The sequence below is a fragment of the Rattus norvegicus genome, chromosome 11 (assembly GCF_021556685.1).
Source record: "Rattus norvegicus strain SHRSP/BbbUtx chromosome 11, alternate assembly SHRSP_T2T, whole genome shotgun sequence".
NCBI lineage: Eukaryota > Metazoa > Chordata > Mammalia > Rodentia > Muridae > Rattus > Rattus norvegicus.
In genome coordinates, this window is record NC_141544.1 from 38,685,704 (window position 1) to 38,707,534 (window position 21,831).

The window sequence follows — 21,831 nt, forward strand, 5'->3', positions numbered from 1 at the left end:
AGTTGGTCTAAAGTCTAATCCTGGTGAGATATCACATGCTTATGTGCTCATAGCTGAGTTAGTTAATCTCTCCCTAATTCATTTACGGGATCTTTGAGATGCTTTTATTTTCTTCTTTCAACGAGGTACTGTGAAGATAGAATTACTTTTGAAAAATTAAAGACAGGACAGAAATAGACAAAACAATGATAGTTGCTTCTATGTTTGACTGAACTGATCAACCGTTTAGATATGTTAGTTAATGCCTTTTTGTCCCACAAAAATTCTTCCACATTCAAATCCTTACACTGAGGAAATAACTATTCAGCATGTTTGGAGTGTGTTGAAAACATTTTTTTTTAATAACTGTATAATCAAGTTGCTACAAAGAGAACACATACACCTATCTGTCCATCTGTGATAGAAGCATTATATGAAAATGAATAAATAGCAAATTTCCATCTAACTGAGCCAGAGTGTTTGAAGAGGTAAAACTTCTTAAGGCCAGCCAGAAAAAGCATTAGAAAGGAGAATCTCGCCAAAGTGAACTTAGGGAGAAAAACATCAAGTTAAAAGAAAAACATTAACATCAAGTCAATAGGAAAGAATGATAGTAAAACCCCACTAAGCGTTCTTTATGAGACAGAGGGAGAGCAGGCACTTTGGAACTATGGGGAAAAATGTTATCTTCATTGCTGCATGAACCGGCTGCTGTGCAAACCAGAGCAGCCTGAGCAGATTGATGATGTTAGAAAGCTGTCAACAAATCTCTTTGTCAACAAATCTCAGAGTCAGCGAGAATACTTTCCAGGTCTTCAAAACTGCTGTTACAACATTTTGTTTTGTTTTATTTTGTTTTTCTTTCCCTAAAAAAGTATAGACTATAGACTTCCTAACAAGGTATCAGCTGGGAAAACTCCCACTGACACCCACCCTACTTTTCAGGAGACGATTGCAGAGGAATGTAGAATGCAAGCAATTTGGAACCAGTCTCTGATAAGGATACTTCAAGATGAAATGCATCTTTACAAAACTTAACTCGGTGCAATTAAAATAACATTTTCTATAGAAGTCACATGGGAATGACATTTTCTTGTTGAAAATAAAACAATTTTCTTCTTTGAATACTTGACATTAACTTATTGCTATTTTTTTATAGAGATTTGTTTCTGCTTACTCTGTAGCATGTGCCTTAGTGACTTTGTTTTTATATGTAATGATTTCCTTTTGTAACAAAATAGTACCAGCATCTTTACCACATGGAAACCTTATGCTGGGAAATGACAAAAACCATTACAGTGCCTGGCTATGAAATTCACAGTACACAGTATTTAAAAATGATGTAATAATGGATTATCCAATCTACGTCTTCCACTTTGAAAAGCACATATGGTTTGGAGGAAGACTGGAACTAGAAAATGACTACTCTCTTAGTATTTAGATTTCTTTGCCTTTATTGGGATCCAACCAACTGTTGACTTTTCCTTTATCTAATCAATCCCAACTTTTAGTTACTTCATATTTAAAATGTTTCTATTAGCTGGAAATTCTATCTGGCCTTTGCTCTCTTCTAGACTGCCACACTGAGCCTTCTTTCTTTCCTCCTTTTGTGCCCCTTTCTTTTTCCTTTCTTCCATTGTTACACTTGGTGCATATTAGACAGATACTTATAAAGTCGGCAGGCATGGATGCACATGACATACACATTTTTTCCATGCAAATACGGTTAAAATTGTGAATAAGGCCAACAACAAAACCCCCAAAAAAGTCATTTAGAATGAGTGAATGAAAAAATATGGTTGTTTTCCCCAGGTCTCTGCAGTCCACCAGTGAATGACAGAAGTTACAGCTTGGCTCCAGGAAATAAAACCGAAAAGTCTCAGTTATCTCAGGCTGTTCTTTTCCTCAATGGTGAGTAAGAATTATAGCATTATTTTTTTAATGATTTTACCTTATTTTATTTTTTTTAGCACCATAGTTGTTTCTTCCTTTTTCTTATCTTCCAGCACTCGGGAATAAGACTGAGCATTGACCCAAATATCCATAGCTTGAAAACCCCCAATGAATAATTCCAAAGAGGCATCTGAACCTCATAAAATTTTTCCTGTTCCCATTTTGTTTCTTGCTTCATATTCATGGATTTCTTTGGGGCTTTTAGATGACTGTCATTAGTAGTAAGATGTACATTTTCCCATTCTTTGAGAAGCCATTTTGGGTCTAGTGATAAAGGAACTAGAACGTTGCCAAAGGAACAGAGAATGTTGACTAAAGTCATTCTAGGAGTCTGCAGCCAGAGGTAGCATTATATACTAATCATCATATAAAACAGTAAGGTTATGCTTTAAATCATAGCTCATCACGGCCCTTGAGTGTGTGTTATTTGTTCATATTTTACAAAAGCATACTTATTATGGAAAAATCAAGATATGCCTCTAAAAGACTTTAATTTCTTAATAGTACCTCAAAATGTGGCTTTATGCCTGCACCTACAGTTGAAAATTGACAAAGAATACAGATATATCGCTTTCCACTAGTATTTTCTGTCCAACATTCTGTGCCTGCAGAGTGGCCATACCCTTAGTTCTTTAAATAAGCAATACGATAATTGCCATATGTTTCCTCTATCAGCTCAGTTTGCTGGTGTTCTTGAGTTGTACCCACTTGGTCCCTCTCATCATCTGGCAGAGGACTTCCAAATGCAGCAAATAAAGCTATCGTCTCCCCGTACCTCACTGAAGGTTAGGAAGCCTTTGGTAAAGGAAATTCAATAACCTGCCACCCTTGCACAATCTCTCTGCCTGCCCTTACCCTTATTTCAGAGGCTTGCCTTCCTAGCCAGCTAACTTGTACAAACACTGCAACATTTCTGCAAAGCCCATAGCCAGGGGTGGAGGAGTCCCCTGAGGCATGGCTACTCCTGTTCTGAATCACAAGTCTCCAGATACAGTTACTGAGGAGTGTGCACTTTGACTTCCCAGCCATATCCGAACCACTGCACATTTCTCCTTGGACCTAAATCAGGAAACACTCAGTACTAATGAATCAAATCTGGCAGTGGTAGAGTGCTACAAATGTCCAGCTACTTATGGCTAATAATTTAAAAAATAAATCAAATGCTTTGAGTTGAATTTGACTCTAACTTCTCTTTGCTTTAACAGTGCTGGAGGAGCAAGTAGGAAGGAGGTAACGTCACATCAACTGCGTTTCCAGATCTTTAGGCACCATGGAAACACTGGACATGCTTTGTGACAGTAGTTACTTAAACATGGTATTCTTCTCTGCCTTTATCTGAGTGTCACAGTGTAACTTTCCTGAGTAAATTTCATGAAAGTAAATTTCCTCTTCTCTCTGTATAAATCGCTGTATCTGGCCAGTGTCTATAGGTCTGTCAAGAATTACATTAGCATGACGGGTAGATCTCTTATTGTTGATATGTAGGGACATGGTACTAGGTCACTACATGGTTCTGTTTGCTTGTATGTCTTATTGTTGTTTCTGTTTTGGTTTGATTTTTGGGTTTAGGTGGGCAATTTCCTGATTTTCTTACCTCCTTCTTGTCAAATGAAGTCATTAAAGCATGACCTCAGGTTTGGCCAGTGGTCAAGTCATTGGCTTCCTGAGAAAAAAGTACCTGTGAGCTTGTGTGTATGTCTTCTTAGGCTTGGGGTTTTTTCTTGATTCTCTATGTTTGCAATTCAAATGTCAGCGCCCCAATCATCAAAAAAGGGGGTAGGAGGGCTTGCCAGTTCCTGCCACCATACTTTCACTTAGACTGACTTGTAGGTATTTTTAAATCAAAATCACTAGGCTAGTGTGATCTCTCACCAGGATCCATGGCTTGGCCCTTTCCGCACATCACCTTTCCTTAGGTTGAAGTTACCTTTATCATTATAAGCGATTGGAAACATAGAATTTTTCTTTTGTAGTTGAAATGAAAGACCACTTAACAGAAATCAACATATTCAAACGTGAAAGGATCTAGATTTGATTATGTAAGAAATTATTTTTGTTGTTGTTGTTGTTGTTGTTGTTGTTGTTGTTGTTCAAACAATTCTGGCAATTCCTTTGTTTACTTAATCCACATCTGGGAGACTCTGACAATTAGTGCCAATGAATCATCTGTTTCTACTATAACTGTGTTCTCAGCTGTTCTCTGTCCAAAGCACATTTGAACAGAAATGAATGCAAAAGGAGGGGAGTTTGATGAAAATTAAAAGCTAATCAAAGAACAGGGCCTTTAAAATACCAAAAAAAAATTGTTAAAAGCTGAAACAATGTGGGAAGCATAGTTGTTGTCCTGAAAGTAAGATCCTGTTCCACAACCATGAAATAAAGGCACCATTCTCAAATCAGAGGCAGAGAAACAAAGTTCCCCACAGCACTGCAGCCAAGCTAATGCGAGCATAGGGTGAAAAGCTGACCTACTTTTGCCATAAGAATTTGCTGCCTTAGCAACTTGATCCATTACTTAGAGATTCAGGGCTGAGCTAAGCCTTTTGGAATGTGTAATATATAATTTGAAAATAAAATATTCCTGTTAGTTCTTAAAAACTAAAACAGTAAGCATAGTATCCGGAGTAGATAGTTAAGATGCTACTAGAGAGATACTCTTTCTGTGTTCAGCATTGAGAGGAAGATGACTAGGGGATCATCCACTCTAGGATTTGGCTATAACCAAACTAAAGAGAATTGCCATTTTCATTTAGTCTAAGTGAAAGGACTATGCATGTTAGTATTGTTTCTAAGTATTTAAGATATGGGAGTGTCTTTTCTGTGATGAGATATATTTTTATTGATAAATATTTACATTTTTGTTTATTTGTTGATTTGTTGGATCATCTATTGATCTATCTGTCTGTCTGCCTGCCTGCCTATCTATCTATCTATCTATCTATCTATCTATCTATCTATCTATCTATCTATCCACCCACCCACCCACCCACCCACCCACCCATCCATCCATCCATCCATCCATCCATCCATCCATCCATCCATCTATCTATCTATCTATCTATCTATCTATCTATCTATCTATCTATCTATCTATCTATCTATCTTTCTATCTATCTATCTATATCTATTTTTGAGGAACGGCTTTGCTTTTCATCCAAGGCTGTTGTAGATTTCCCAATCCTGGCTTCAGCCTGAAGAATGCCAGGTTTACTGGCTTGTATTACCATGCTGCTGATATCAGGAGAACTTCTACACAAGGTAGAACTAGATTGCCTTGAGGACTATGAAATGCAAATTCTAGTAACCACAAGGGCTTTATCAGTTCAACAGTAATATAGGGAATTGTGAAGGGAATAATGAACACATCTTGGCTACGTGGTATAAAAATATACTTTGTAGCAATCATCTGTGTGTTTGAAATTAATTTATTTTGTTGATTGTTTTGGCAATGTTTTGTTGACGTTCAAAATGCATAGCACATTAAGAGATTAGGTGTTCATAGACCAAAACTTTTTGAAACTCAGGGTAAAGATTGTTATTACTGATTGCCTTGTCCCTGCTTTGAGCAATGACTCATTAGATCATGTTATGGAAATTATTATCTTCAAAATCCAAAATATAGCCACCTGTTTCAGAAAGAGACCGATCTTAGGAGAGCAGAAAGAAAACAGAACGGCCATTTTTTTTTCTGAAAGATGAAGAAGTGGAAGTATATGCTTTCAAGGATTCTTTAAAACTGTGAATGCTCAGCTTGCTGTGTTTCTATGATGTTAAAACAGTATACCAACACAGATGAGGATGTTTGCAGCCAACCATCCAATTGAGGATGGGGTCCCCAATGGAGGAATTAGAGAAAAGACTGAAGGAGCTGAAGGGGTTTGCAACCCCATAGGAAGAACAACACTATCAACCAAACAACCAACACCCCGGAGCTCCCAGGGACTAAACCACTAACCAAAGAGTACACATGGAGGGACCCATGGCTCCAGCTGCATATGTAGCAGAGGATGACATTTTCTGGCAGCAATAGGAGAAGCCATCCATCCTGTGAAGGCTTGATTCCCCAGGGTAGGGGAATGCTAGGACAGTGAGGTGGGTCTGGGTGGCTGGGAAGGGGAGCATGCTCATAGAAGCAGGGGGAGGGGGACGTGAGAGGGAAGAGCCTGGAAAGGGAATAACATTTGAAATGTAAATGAATAAAATATCCAATAAAGATGAAAAAAACTATTTAAAAAACATTAAAGGACGAGAGGAAATTTGCAGCAGCTTGTTTCGAAGAGTACTTAGGGAGCAGAATTTATTATTCCTAGAAATTGTGACTTCCTCTGTACTTTCATATGACTTACAGCACTAATCCTACTCTTACGGAGTTTAATAAAGTATGCTATGCTCTTGAAATGCCTGAAAGGGAGAAAGCCAGCAATTTTCCTTTGAAGTTCTTGGGGTATTTTCCCACCATGGGATGACTATTTTTGTTCTGTAGTTTTTATTCCACTTCCAGGAGATTCTGATGCTAGGATGAGATCAAATTTTTCTAGTAGGTGAATACATAGAGAGCTACCTTTCCTGTTAATATGTTGCTCTAAAGGGTATCCAGTAGAATCACATCCTACACCTTAGCCAATGCCCTATGATAGATATGCAACAAATAATTCTGAGAGTCATCTTAGTAACATGCAAAACAACATGTCTGCTAATGTTCTCACAGGAACTTAGTGGTGTAAGAGGAAATAAAAGCCAGACTCTCGGGGCTCCCACTGCTAGACCTTCTGTGTGGTCTCCCACACTCTTTCCCTTTTGAACTTTTTAAGTCAACAGCAAAAATACCATAGCTGTAATGCCACCAAGAATGCTGGCATTGCATGCCAAGAGAAAATCAATTTGCTTGCTTCTTTTCTGACACTCTCCCAGTAACCATTGTCTCACAGGATGAGCTGAGCATCATGAGGTCATCATGAGGCATGGTGTAAAGCTCCTAAGAATCTGAACTTGTTTTGCTGAGCCTATGTTGTCCAGAAAGCTACATACCATGACCGTCATCCAGAAATTCTGTGATCGTGGCTGAAGTGCATTTGGACCAGGGCTTGGATGCATCAATGCTGGTAAGGATTGAAGACATTAAACGCTTGTCTTCTGTAGAACCAAAGTTCTCTTCACAGAATTTGGAATCGTCGTGAGAGAGGCCAAGTAGATGTCCTAAAGGAGAAAAGAGAGAGTGCAAATGACAGAAGGAAGAACAGGATTTCTAATTACAGAATATTCTGAGTTTCTTTTTCTACCTAACAAGTTCTTTAGCACATTTTGCACCTAATGAAAAGTGAGTTTAACAGTCTATGTATCCAGACTGATTCCCCTGCATATGAAAGCTGTATGCTGCTATAAAGTAGTTGCTTTGGGTGAACATTTGGGTGAAAATTAGGAAAATAAATGAAGAAGTAGATAATCCCAAAGTCCATCTGGTTCACATACACTCACTGACATGTAAAACCTTATTTAGAATCATGAATTTGGGAGGCTTCTGTGAGATTATGTCATGGTCTCACCACATATTAGTTTTGTTGTTAGGATTCTGCCTTCTCTGATCAACTACAAACCCCAGCAGATCAAAGGGCACCTACTGCTGAAACCTCTGTATCTGACTCAATGCTAGTCAAGACGCAAACAGTAGATGCTTTTTGGATGTTAGTGACTTCTGTTTTCTTTTTCAAGTATTTAAGTAGTTTTTGGAGATGACCAAAAGACAAAAAAAAAAAAAAAAAAAAAAACCAAACCAAGACAAAGAGAAGTAACTAAAGTGGATTTCTTGCTGTATGAAATACCAGCCCTCTTTTTGTTTCTGTTTATTATAGTTTTTAGTGAACCACAGCTAGATACTAGTCTCATAAAGGAACTACCTTGAAACTCTGCTCATCTCTGTTGTATTGTGGATAAAAAAATTCGACATAGTTGTTCTGAAGTACTAAAGAAAAGTGAAGCAATGGGCTCCAGGAAGATAAGTAGTGGCTCTAAGGTATTCGTCTGTTCAGGAACCAATTCTCAGAGTATCAATATCCACAGATCTTTATAATCTGAGTAAATTGCTTCTTGTTTCTTGATATCAATTTTTCTGTACTCTAGGAGGTACATGGAGTTTCTTCTATAAATCTAAAATTTGCTTCAAAAACTTCAAGTATATAGTTATTTCGCCAAAGTTTTCAGAATCATACAACATCCCCCGATATTTTGGAAAAGACAGTTTAACAGACTGGTCGCTTTTCCCCGAGATTCTTATAATCAGGAATATACAGGAATGTTGGCCATGTGATCAGGAGTCCAGTCAGTGCAGAGCAGCACAGCCCAACAGAGATGAAATCTCTCACACCACATTCCAGCTACTTTGGGCCAACTTGTTAAATCACTGACACCTCATAACAAAATTATTCACCATGCAGCTGATTGCTCTTGTGCTTGAAATGAAGTGACTATGGTTCAGTGACCTTCCAATTCTCCAGATATTTATGCCATTTATTTGCTTGTTGACTTCAACAACATTTACAGAATTGACTGGGCAAAGTTTCTCTGAAAAGCCTCTCCATTGCGACTCATGATGAAATTGATCAAATAGCATGAGTATGAATTACGGTTTGTCAGGTGTGTCCCCAGTGACATGGGAAACAAGATTGGCAAGGGCGTCTCTGATTTCTGAGTGGTATGCAGAGATTTTTAAAACAGAATGTCATGATGCACATAAAACATATTATCAAGATTACTCAAAATTACTCAATCTATCCAGCACTTGTTGAGAATTCACCCTCCAGTCCCTGGACTTCTCCAAGGTATCTTTAACAGCCAATACAGCGGAGTGTGCTTGGAAGCTTCATACTGGGGTTTTGAATTATGTCATGAGAAGAGAAAGAGGGAAGGGCGCCCAGTGAAATCTCTGTCACAGGATATTTAGTCAACTCCATGTTTTAAATGTAACAATATGTGCCTTTTGCACTATATTGTCTGAGGTATTCACCCATGTTTAATGGAACCAGGATCTTTCCTTCCAAATTGACATGAATAGCACTTTCCAAAGGTATTTTTACTATTGCCTCAAGGGATTTTCACTTCATTGAGAGGGCATAGTTTTAATTTATGGTTTAAAATACAGTATGCATGGCAAGCACCAAATTCACCTCGAGGGTCTGAAGAAAAGTGTCTTGCTTTTGTCTTTGTCATACCCAGTGGTAACGTCTATAAACTTAAATTTTTAAATTATGCCAACCAGGCAAAAGTTGTGGAATAATTTGATAAATCATTTAGCATATTATTTCATATCACACTGGGATTTTTAAGATCCCTACGTTTAGCTATCTAATTTAATTGCTACCAAAGACACATATAAACAAGTTCAACCAGAAATGCTTGATGATCTGAGCATGAGAAAATCTTAGTTTCAGCTCTGCTACAAGTTAAAGGCAATGTTCACTGTGTAAGACTCCTCAAATCCATCAGAAACACTGCTAGGAGACTGTCTTTTAATGGCAAATACTCAATTCTATCTAGAGAGAAATCAGTTAGCTCCCTGGGTGAGGAAAGCACGTTCTCTTGAGGGTGGGAAAGTTGTGATTCCAGAAGAGCAGTGAAGTTCACCAGAAACAGGTGGCCAGCTGCAGAGTAGCTGGAACCGGGCAAGTCCCATATGAGACCCGTGTGACTTCTGCTCTGACTGGGCAGAGCTTGAAAAGGAAGATCAATATGAGGGGTGTTGGATGCTCTTCAGGGACAAAGTGACACACACACTGAAGGTCACAAACAGCAAACACAGTGTACACTTAAGGTCTGTGTCTCCAGTTAGTGATGCTAAGACATTTGATGTCAGTCTGCAACTTGTCAGCACCGTTAAGAACAGGAATGATAAGTTACACACAGATGTACAAGGCACTCACGTGGCAAATGACGGAGCACGACATTGCATTTACAGATTCTAGGAAATTTGAGACTAAAACGTCACAACTGACAACCCTGAATTTTCAAAGAGCTGTGAAGGGGACACAGAATATGTGTAGATCTGGTTGACAAGGATGGATTTTTAATTCTTCAGATAACTGCTTCTTCAGAGGAAGTTATCTTGGAAATCACTAGAAAGATCTTTACAATAAACAACAGATGGCTTCTGGGTATTTATGACCTAGAGGCCCCAAGGCCGCAAGGCAAGAAGAATCTGCTGAAGTGACAGGGTCAATGTTCACAAGACTGACAGTAGTTGTTCTCCTTGCAGTGTTTTCTGACGAGCTTTCAGAGCAACAGGACAGTGAACCTTGTACAGGGATAAGTTGTTAGCGGTAAAAAGGGCATGCGATCTCCAGACCCATGGAGAGAGGTCATCCTTTCCCTTGCAGCTGTGGAAATGTCTTTTTCTCTTAGGAGTCAGAATATTGGAATAGAAGAGTAGGGTGCATTCAAGACAATTGGAAAGTTTATAGAAATTTTGAGGGAGCTCCCTTATTCAAATAGGGTACCCAAACTAATGAACAAGATGAGGCCACTCACTCTGAATGGTCACATTAAAGACCCAAGTCTTCCATAAGGCAAACAATTGCCTTGGAGAGTACAAAGCTGAAAAAGAAAACCGTTAGAGCAGTTTGGCCAATACCCTTCTTCATATGCCTGCAAATGTGTGTCAGATTGTTCAATGATTGTCACCTTTGCTCTTCCAAATACAGATTTAAAGATTCTCTCACCTTCTTTCAATAAATCTGGAGTTAGAAAAATGTGCACTCAGGAAAAGATGGGTTAAAAGATGGCTTCTGTTTATCCTAGGCTGTCATTAATCATGATCGATAGCTAGGGGTGACCTTGAACTTCTGATATTCTGCTATTTGAATGCCTGGTCAGAAGTGTGTGTCTCTCACTCTTGCTTTATTTAGCCTGGTGATGGAACTCAGGACATCAGGCATGCAAGAAAAGCTACCCCAGCTCTCCCACATCCCAGCCAAGACACATTCTGTACAGAGGAACCACCGGGTTAGCTTCTTGTTTGACTCAGGTATTACTGGGCAGCATTAGCCTCAGGAAGGAAATTGAATGTTTTGCTAAACTTTGGTCTGCAAATTAAACAGAATTTCGCGTTCTTGTCTCCTGATCCCAAACTACCCAATGGTCAAAGGGACACAGCACCACATTCTACAAAAATGTCCCAAGAAACACTGTAATATGTTTACTCGGGAAAGTGCAGCCCAGAAGAGGCATCTGTTTCTCAATGAGGTCATGGTTTTCGTTTACCTAATTTTCCAGCTGGGATTATGGAGGTGCAAGAAGGTCTGGCCAGGGATTGAAAAGTGAGTCAGCAGCTCACAGGGGATCAGAATCTAGAACCACCAAAGAGAAGACTCACGACTTCTAATAATTGGGTGGGACACACTCTTCTTAACATAATCCTTTATGTAGAGGTGATAACATGTGGAAACTTTTGTCTCAAAAACATTGAGGAAAAAATGTTTAATGTGATATTGAGTATATAATTTAGGAAACAAAAAAATGAACTCTTTCACATTATGATGAACTATCTTTTAAATCAATTTCCTACCGAACAGTCTGTAAAGCCCCAGTGTACAGTATTATTAAAGTCTTGGGCTCTGGAATCAGATAGGTTGCAGTGGAATGCGACCCTTGGAATAGTATGGATCTTAGACAAATCTTGAAATGTTTTTATATGTTAGCTTCCTCCTTTTTGGGTTCCTCATGATAGTATTTACTTCATGGTGTATACCCAAGTGCATGTTTATGTGTTATGTGTGCATATGTATATGCACGTGTTTGTGTGCATGTACGCAGGTAGGCATGTACCTGTGAAGGACTGGAGGAGAACCTGAGCTGTTTGTCCAGCACAATCTACAATCTACCTTTTGTTTTCTTCATATTTGTACTGTCATTGGCCTGGAAAAGTCTAAGTGCACTAGGTTAACGAGCCACTAAGTGCCAGGAATAACTGCTTCACCAGCACCGGAACTGCAAGTATGCCCAACTATGTCTGGCTTTGGATTTGTATCTTGCTCTAATGTAAATTATGAGGACTGAACTCATGTCTTTTTGTTTCCCAACAAGCTTTCTCTAGCCGCTAGCATTTGTAATAAATATTAATGCCACTGAATACCTAGAATTGAGAAAGAACCATTTTCTAATTTGAAAAGGGAAACAAACCACAGATTACAAGTTCAATCCTTTTTTAATGTCATGTCCAACTTGCTGGTGTCAACCTGTGTGGCAAAAAAATTCAATAGAGAAACATGGATTGGGATTAAATTTAGTTTTAAAGTCATAATAAACACTAAATCTCACAGTGCTATGGGACATGTAACCCATACCTTTGATTGCCTTTCATCCCTGGTCCAAGAAAGACATGGTGTGGTACTGGTTCAAGTTTGACAGGAAATATGCCTAGTTTGCGTTGATTAAAATGACAGGTCTGAAGATAAATAACAATTCCAGCTCCCTTCTCATTTTATATCTTACTTGCATTGCCAATGTGAACACCCAAATCCATGGACTTGCCTTTGGTCTACCAAATTTTCTTTTTTGGCGGGGAGGGGGAGGGACCTCTGCAGTTTTTCCAAACATAGGCTTGTTTAATCTAATCATCTATGGGGCAGAGTCACATACTGACGTGCACAACCAGACAGACCTCTAACCACAGCAAAGCGCAGGCAGCCTCCCGCTGTGTCTCAACCACTTCCTAAGTCTGGCTGAGGAATTGGTCCTGCTCTTTAAAGTTGCCTGGCTTTAACATAGGAAACACATTGCAGTCTTTCTTGGTGGAGAAACTCACTTAGCACATTTTATAATTAACTACCATAACACAAACCTTTCGAGTGCTGGGAAATTATGGATTTCATTAATCTGAATAAAATCCTATTGTTCCCCTTAGTATATTAGAAGCTGGCTCAACATCAATAAAATGGTTGTTTTTAATGAGCATGTGTGCAGCAGGTGAAATATTTATTATTACAAGTCTACAATAAAAGTTTGACAAGTTAAAAAATATAAACTTAGAATGTAAACTTACATCAACTTGAAAACTTTCTGCTGTTCTCCTTCGGGTTGTAAAATAGCTGTGAACACATTCCTGCCTCCACCCCAAAGCACATGGATGGTTTGAAGCAACGTTTTGAAATGTTCTAGCAATTGAGTCTGTGTTCACTGTGCATAGTGAACACATAGAAAGCAGGAGGCGAGTTAGAAACGTCTGTGGGTCTAGCACATATTGGTGTACATTGCTCCTGCAGGAGTCTGTACTGCCATTAGGCGACTACCTATGCTTAGCATTTCACACTTCAGTGTTCATTTGATTTTGAGTTAGAAAGGATTATCAGGCTGACAGGAGAGCTCCAGTTAACACACAGTACTCACAAGGGGAACTGTTCAAAATGGGTAATCTAATCCATGCTGTCCCACAGCCTACAATTTAATGTCATTTATCATCTCTCTCTCTCTCTCTCTCTCTCTCTCTCTCTCTCTCTCTCACACACACACACACACACACACACACACTCACTCTCTCACTCTCTCACTCTTTCTCACTTTCTCTTCCTTCCTTGCTTCATCCTCTACTTCCCTCCCATTCTCCCTCTCTCCTACTCCCCTTCTCTTCTGCTCTCTCTCTTCTTCCTTATTTTTCCTTCTTTCTTTCCTTCCTTCCATTTTTCCTCCTTTACTTCTCTCTCCCTCCTTCCCTTCTCTCTCTTTGTCTCTCTCTTCCTTACTGCATTCCCTCCTGCCCTCCCACTCTTTTCTTCTACTTCCCTCTCTTTCTTTATCTATTTTTATTCCTTCCTTCCTTTCCTTTTCTCGTTCTCTTCTTTCTTTTCCCTCCTCCCTCTCTTCCTCTTCCTCCTCTCCCTCCCTCCTTCCTCTCTCTCTTTCTTCCTTCCTTTCTTTCTTTCTTTCTTTCTTTCTTTCTTTCTTTCTTTCTTTCTTTCTTTCTTTCAGATAGAGTCTCACTATGTAGCACAGGCTAGCTTGAAACTCATGATCCTTCTGTTTGGGTCTGCCCAGTCCTGGCGTTTTCAGTGAGCCATCATCCCCACCTTTGTTTCCGTTTATCGTATGTGTTAATTTTCAATATAAGAGATTTTTAAATTGGGGAGTAAGGGGCCTGGAGGAGGATACCTTGCTTTCTGCGTGCATAATATAAACTTCACCCTATATTTGAAGCCACTGTATATAGCAGGAGGAACCTTTGGACACTGCTTGAAACCCTGTTTCAGTTAATAGAAGCCATCCCTAATCAAATATACTCATTCTTATAGAATAAAAAAAGCAGAGTAGGGCTGGAGAGATGGCTCAGCCGTTAAAGGCTAGGCTCACAACCAAAAAAGCAGAGTAGGCAATCTATGACCGAATCCTGGATAGTTCGCCCCAGCTTGTGTTTTGAGTGCAGGAACAACTTGACTATTTGTGTCGAGTAAATGAAACTGCACATTTTGGAATGAGACTCAAGAAGATTCTAAATACTTGAGAGCCAAAGCTTCAAAATGTTCCTTTTTATAGCTATAGAGATAGTATATATAATTTACAAATCTAAAAATGTAGCAAATACATAATAAAAGAGAAAGAAAGAAGTCCAATAAGAATACGATAGAAATGAAATTCAATTCAGGTTGGCTTACGTGGAATTGACAGTTCATGTAACTGATAAAATTAAAGACTTTGAACAGATCAATGAGTTAAGGTCAAGGTGTTAGAGAGACAAGACTCTATCATCCAAAGAAAATATTAGGCATGATAATCTTTAGTAAAAACTTAGGACTCACATTTTATATCACATATTCATAATACTTAGGCAAAATTAAAATAAGAAAGCATTCAAAATGAGGTTAATAACGTTTTTTTTTTTTATGAAAAGGAATCAAATCCATCTTCTTTTATCTTTGACCTTTAAGTGTCTCTTTAGGCTGTTTGCAATACACAGACGAAAATTAAGCACCCAATATTTGACTGGAAAATAAATCATAGAAGGTTTTACAAAGAAGTAAAGTGAGATAATTTAATCAAGAAATCCAAGGAGCCACCAGGATGTAATCATATGCAGAGACCCTTGTTTGAATCTGTATATAGGAGTTCACTATTCCCCCACGTTGTCCTTCTTTCTATGTCCAATTGCCTTGTCCTGCCTGTGAGTATCTGGATCCATAGCTCTCACTGCTTTAGCCCGTGCAACCCAGAGTTCATGTTGAAAATTGAGGAGGACTTGGAAAGTCACCTTGCTAGATTTAACCTCTCTGGTCTAGGTGGTGTGACATAAGAGTCAAGATATAAAGAAGCTGTGTATAGAGCTCAGCTTTTCTCTTGTAAGGAAAACTGTCAACGCTGTCACTGTATGTAAAGGTCACCACAGGAGAGCAGTAGCAAGAATGTGTGATTTACAGTGTCTGGTTATTAGGTTGCCCACTATATAGGGACAACACAGACTGTCAGGGTGTCTAGACGACCTGGGTAAAATTCAAGAGGGAACTGGAAAGGACTCAGCACCTTGGTTTAAGGGAAAGATGATCCAAAATGTTTCAGACTGAATTTACATCAATGATGCTGTCAAATGGGTATTTACACAGTGGTTTTATATTTGATTCAATGACAAGTATCAGTACAATAATGTCCTGATTAATACTTGAAATATAATAGTTGAAATGCAGCTACCTACTTCTGTTCATTGCTATCATATTTGGATTTACAAAATTGTCCCTTTAACTAGACATTATTCTCTGCCTTAAATATGATTACAAATTGGCACCTTGTGAAAATATAGAGGCTACTAGAAATGTGAGGCAGACATTTTAATTTCTACTTAATAGTTAAATTAACTTTAACAAGCTAAATCTTTTGAATAAAAATACAAAAAAATCTAAATTTAGTAATGATTAAATGATCTTGTGGCAGAAATGAAGATGCAAAGAGGTTATGCATTGATCAAGAAAGGAAAGATATTTAAATATGAAAATATGTAGGTGTGAATATAAGTGATATCCATTATCTACACTCCACCCAATCTGGCTTCTCCATGTAAAAGGTAGTGCTATTCCTATAGTTCAGAAAAGAAGATGGCATCTCACAGAGTTTCCTAACAGAATGGGAAACAATTCCAGTGAGATGCGAACTTGCATGTGTTATGTCCTAAGTACTAAATCAGTTTTCCATCGACCAGTCTTCTAGGTCATTGGTTAGGAGGCCCCCTTTCCTTATCCCAGAGACACAGTTTAACTGTTTACCTCTGCCCCTAGCTCATAGTTGTAGGATTTAGAGGCCTTCGGTTAATTGAATGTGTGACATTATAAAGTAAACTCTGTGGAGAGTCTGCTTGATTTCATCTGCCTCACCACTGGGAAGGAGGCTGGGATATTTACCAGGAGCCACTTATTCTCTGTGACAGGAACCTACTAGTATCACTCATGATGGGGCAAACATGTTAAATTCCTGTGCAAACTGATTATCCCTGGGTGAGTCAACACTGTCATGAATAAGGGACGCCTCTGCACCCCACAGGCGACTGTGACAAATTCTGTCTAGAAGTCACTTAGGGATGCATAAAAAGAGAGAGAAAAAAAGACAGTAGCAAATTTCCCTTTAACTTTTAAGTGATACCGTCAAAAAGGAAACGTCTACCCTGGTGCTGACTTCGCCTTCCTTTCCCTGCGTCAGTTAACCCTGAGAGTTCAAATATAAACAAATGCAATCCCCAGTGGTACGTCTGAACCAGAAGAAATCTGGAATTAATCGCCAAGTAGTTTGGGTCCTGTTGCAGCTGTTACAAGTGTTTGATTTGGCGAGGGAAGAGAAAAGGCGCTGCATACCAATTTCGTGAGCCACAGTGAAAGCTGCATGGAGGCCATCATCTTCAATCACAGCGCAGCTGCGCTCCGGAGAACATATGGTCCCAACGTCTGCCATTCCCAGGGTGTCACATGAATGATGCCCACATAAATCCTGCCCGGGAGAAAGAAAGAAATCATTAAAATCAATTTACATCCAGAAGGAGCCACCATGGACAGCCACTTGCTCACCCCAAATCGCAAGACTGGGATATGTTTACGGTGTCACCTGCTCAGCACTGGAAGCCTTCCAAAGACAAATTCAAAGCAGGAACTCTTCTGAGCTACTTTGTAACCCAGAAGCACAGGAGGATAAAGACATTCAGTGACATTTTAAAAGAAGCCACCATTTCAGCCTGCTCATTACCATCCAAGCTCTACATCTGATACAAAGCCGTAGTGACTACACAAATGTCAAGCGTTACATGTGTTCGATATAGGAACACCTAATATTCTGAGCCAAATCGGGCTGAACTTCTTGGAAGAGAGGCCTAATAATTTGTTTTCTGTTAGAGTCAAACTATAACCACCCTTTGTGATAGAACATACATTACCAAGACATTTGTGTTTATATTTATATTTGTGTGTATACATATATTCAGGAATTGATGCAAGAAACAAACTACACTTGAATCTATGTGTAAAATTAGATAGAAAAATCAAATTTTATGTGTCTATTATTGCTTAAAAGTAATTTGTCAACTTCCAAATTGAATTATAGTTTCATATGCTGTGTCTTCAGAAATGTATGAAGGGGCACCCATAGCTTTTTAATCATTTCAATCTATTGGGATATAGAGGACAACTTGTGGTAGTCAGATTTCCATTCCCACCACATCAGTCCCGGGAATCAAACTCAGTTTGTCAAGATTGTTTTAACAACTGACCAATTTTGCTCATAGCTTTTAGTGAAGTTCACCTCAAGATGATCAGATATGAGAAAATATTTGTGATACAAGTATGTTTTTATAGGTAGATATTCACTTGATTCTTGAGAAATTCCAGAGCTTTTAGAGACTAGCAAAAGTAAAAATGATCATTTAAAGAATATAAATAAGACATCAAAGAAATGAAGCTTTAGAAAAGATAACAGAAGTTACAAATTTTGACATATTCAACTTGTGCTAGTAATGTTCTCTTCAAATGTTAATTTACTATCAATAAACATAAAAAATTCTTGTGCTTTCTTGTGAATTTCATTAAAAATCAACATGTATGTGTACAACTGAAGGAGCAATGTGGCATTCCAAAGTAGTCGATATGTTGAAAACCAACTTTGTGACAGGATTGAAAATATTTATTTGGGACACAAGTACTGTTCTATTATACCTGGCACAACATGTATCTTAGAGGGACTTCACTGATCTTTGCTTAACTAAGTGGAATGGTGAAATACAGTCAGACTCAATACAATGGTCCTCATAGATCTCTGTTTTGTGCCCATGGGCAGGACCACAGCAGCTTTCAGGCACACAGATACAAGATGGTATCCCTGTACATATAAAGTGTATGGACTCAGTGCCAACAAGTAGTCCTCACTCCTCTCTCTCTTTTGATTATAAATGTCCAACAAACTTGAGCAAGACTTAAAATCTCTCCCCAATTCTCTTTGGTGTTTTCAGGATCTTCTTTTGCTGTTTATATTGGTTTACAGCTGTGTTGAGCCTTGGTGAATCAAGACCTCATAGCAACAATAACCCCTTCAAGCTTCCTTGAGCATCCTTCCATGTCCATGAGATCCCAAATTACTGCTGTTACAAACAAGTTAGCATCTTTTAAAAATGAATCTTGTTATCTTGCCCAAAGCAATCTACAGATTCAATGCAATCCCCATCAATTCTTCTAACTCAAAGAATTCTCAATTCTTTAAAGAGTTAGAACAAGCAATTTGCAAATTCATTTGAAATAACAAAACACCCAGGATAGCTAAAACTATCCCTAACAATAAAAGAACTTCCGGGGGAATCACCACCCCTGACCTCAAGCTGTATTACAGAGCAATCGTGATAAAAACTGTATGACTTTAAAACAGAGACAGGCAGATAGATCAAGGGAATAGAATTGAAGACCTAGAAATGAACCCCCACACACACATGGTCACTTGATCTCTGACAAAGGAGCTAAAACCATCCAATTGAAAAAAGATAGCATTTTCAGCAAATGGTGCTGATTCAACTGGAGGTCAGCATGTAGAAGAATGCAAATTGATCCATGCTTATTGCCCTGTAAGCTCACATCCAAGTGGATCAAGGACCTCCACATAAAACCAGATACACTCAAACTAATAGAAAAAAAAGTGGGGAAGAGGTTAAACACATGGACACAGGAGAAAATTTTCCAGAACAGAAAACCAATGGCTTATGCAAATGGGATCTCATAAAGTTGCAAAGCTTCCATAAGGCAAAGGACATTGTCATTAGGACAAAATGGCAATCAACAGATTGGGAAAAGATATTTACCAATCCTACATCTGATAGAGGGCTAATATCCAAAATATACAAAGAGCTCAAGCAGTTAGACTCCAGAGAATCAAATAACCCTATTGAAAATTGGGTACAGAACTAAACAAAAAATTCTCAGCTGAGGAAGATCAAATGGCTGAGAAGTACCTAAAGAAATATTCAGCATCCTTAGTCATCAGGGAAATGCAAATAAAAACAACCCTGAGATTCCACCTCACACCAGTAAGAATGGCTAAGATCAAAAACTCAGGTGACAACAGAGGCTTGTGAGGATGTGGAGAAAGAGGAACATTCCTCCATTGTTGGTGGGATTGCAAGCTGGTAAAATCACTCTGGAAATCAGTCTGGCGGCTCCTCAGAAAACTGGATATTCCATTACCTGAGGACTGAGCTATACCACTCCTGGGCATATACCCAAAAGATGCTCTAACATATAACAAGGACACATGCTCCACTATGTTCATTAGCAGCCTTATTTATAATAGCCAGAAGCTTGAAAGAACCCAGATGCCCTTCAACAGAGGAATGGATATAGAAAATGTGGTACATCTACACAATAGGTACTACTCACCTGTTAAAAACAATGACTTCATGAAATTCATAGGCAAATGGATAGAACTAGAAAGTGTCATCCTGTATGAGGTAAACGAATCACAAAACAAAAAACAAAAAACAAAGCAAAACAAAAAACAAAACAAAACAAACAAACAAAAAAACACTGGTATGTACTCACTGATAAGTGGATACCCCCAAAACTTGAATTGCCCAAGATACCCACAGACCACATGAAGCTCAAAAAGAAGACTGACCAAAGTGTGGATGCTTCAGTCCTTCTTAGAAGGGGGAACAAAAATAATCATAGGAGGAGATATGGAGACAAAGTTTGGAGCAGAGACGAAGAAATGGGCATTCAGAGCCCGCCTCACCTGGGAATCCAGCCATATACATACAGCCACCAAACCCAGACAATATTGCTGATGCCGAGAAGTGCATGCCGAGAGGAGCCTAATATAGCTGTCTCTTGAGAGGCTCTGCCAGAGCATGACAAACACAGAGAGAGGCGAATGCTAGCAGCCAACCATTGAACTGTGAAAGGGATCCCAATTGGGGGAGTTAGAGAAAGGATTGAAGGGGCTCAAGGGGATTGCAACCCCATAAGAACAACAATACCAATCAACCTGGGCTCCCAGGGACTAAACCACCATCCAAAGAGTACGCATGGACAGATCCATGGCTCCACCTGCATATGTAGCAGAGAATGGATTTGTTAGGCACCAAAGAGAGGAGAAGCGGTTGGTTCTGCCAAGGCTGGAACCCCCAGTGTAGGGGAATGTCAGGGTGGGGTGGCTGGAAGGGGTGGGTGGTTGGGTGGGGAAAGGGGATAATATTTGAAATGTAAATAAAAAATTTCCAATAAAAATTGTTATCAGTGAAAAGAAAGAAAGAACGGGAGGAAGGAAGGAAAGAAGGAAGGAAGGAAAGAAGGGAGGAAGGAAAGAAGGGAGGAAGAGAGAGAGAGAGAGAGAGAGAGAGAGAGAGAGAGAGAGAGAGAGAGAGAGAGAGAGAGAAAGTAGTACTTACAGGCTTTCAATTTGAGGAGATAGCAATTGAAAATTGATGAGCACACAGCCAGATAAGATTTGCTTAGCACGCAAAGAGCTCTCGGTTCAATCTTCCATAATCCCCTCCCCCAAATTATTAGTCAATAGGTTTGCCCAGTAGAAAATGTATATGAAGCTGTTCAAATGTTTTCAAAGGTTTATTACTTACTTAACATTCTTACGTTTGATAGCAAATTTATTTATTTACTTTTACTGTGTGTTGCGATGGATGCTGTTGTTTAGGATTGGAATAAATTTTTTTCTTATTAAAAATGAATCTTGAGTATATTTTTTCATAATAATTACTGTTTTTTGGGATCACTATATAGTATAATACATTTTTATCCTCCCTTTTCATCCTCTTAAACAATTTTAGGTTGAGATCCCAGGTCATAGTTGAACCCTTAGGCACAGTGGGTTGTCCAAGAACTGCCTTCCACTCCCTCTGTCATTAAGCAGCTTGGAGCTACTGTGAAAGAAAATGGCCTTCCTGTTCTCAGTGGCATTGAAGCGGGAATCCTATTATCTCTCTTTACTCTAATCAATTGCTCATCAGGGGCCATCAACCCTCCTTGTTTTCCTTGAATTGGATTAAGTGCATCTGGCCTTTCGCCATGGAAACTGTGCATGTGACTAAATTATGAAGAGAAGCACTTGTTATTTTCCAACTACACTGATTAAGCCCCTTGACTAAATAACCACACCACTATAGGTGCACAGCCATAATTTTAAACTGGCAAACTTTCCATTTGCCTCACACAATTTCAAATGTTTTCAGTGCAGTTGTGGATCCACTCTCAAGACGTACAGTGAACATGTTGATATGGCAAGCCAATGTTCTTCTTACGGTATAAAAGAGTAGATATCAAATTATTGTTATTCAGCATATTGCGTTTCTTTATTTTCTGATGACTCTTCACAGCAGTAAGTTAGCTGTCAAGTTTATAGGGTTTTTGAAAATGCAGAGGATGGGTAGGAGTACTGTACGGATGACTATATATATATATA

The 21,831-nt window shown here is 38.9% G+C and overlaps 1 protein-coding gene across 1 annotated transcript in view; it reads right to left on the minus strand.

Annotated features, from left to right (window-relative positions):
• The window catches only part of Adamts5 (ADAM metallopeptidase with thrombospondin type 1 motif, 5), a 48,232-nt gene that overhangs the window by 17,040 nt on the left and 9,361 nt on the right, over nucleotides 1-21,831 (minus strand). The window contains 2 exon segments of the mRNA NM_198761.2: nucleotides 6,961-7,128; nucleotides 16,743-16,875. Coding sequence (NP_942056.2) covers nucleotides 6,961-7,128; nucleotides 16,743-16,875 — 301 coding nt within the window.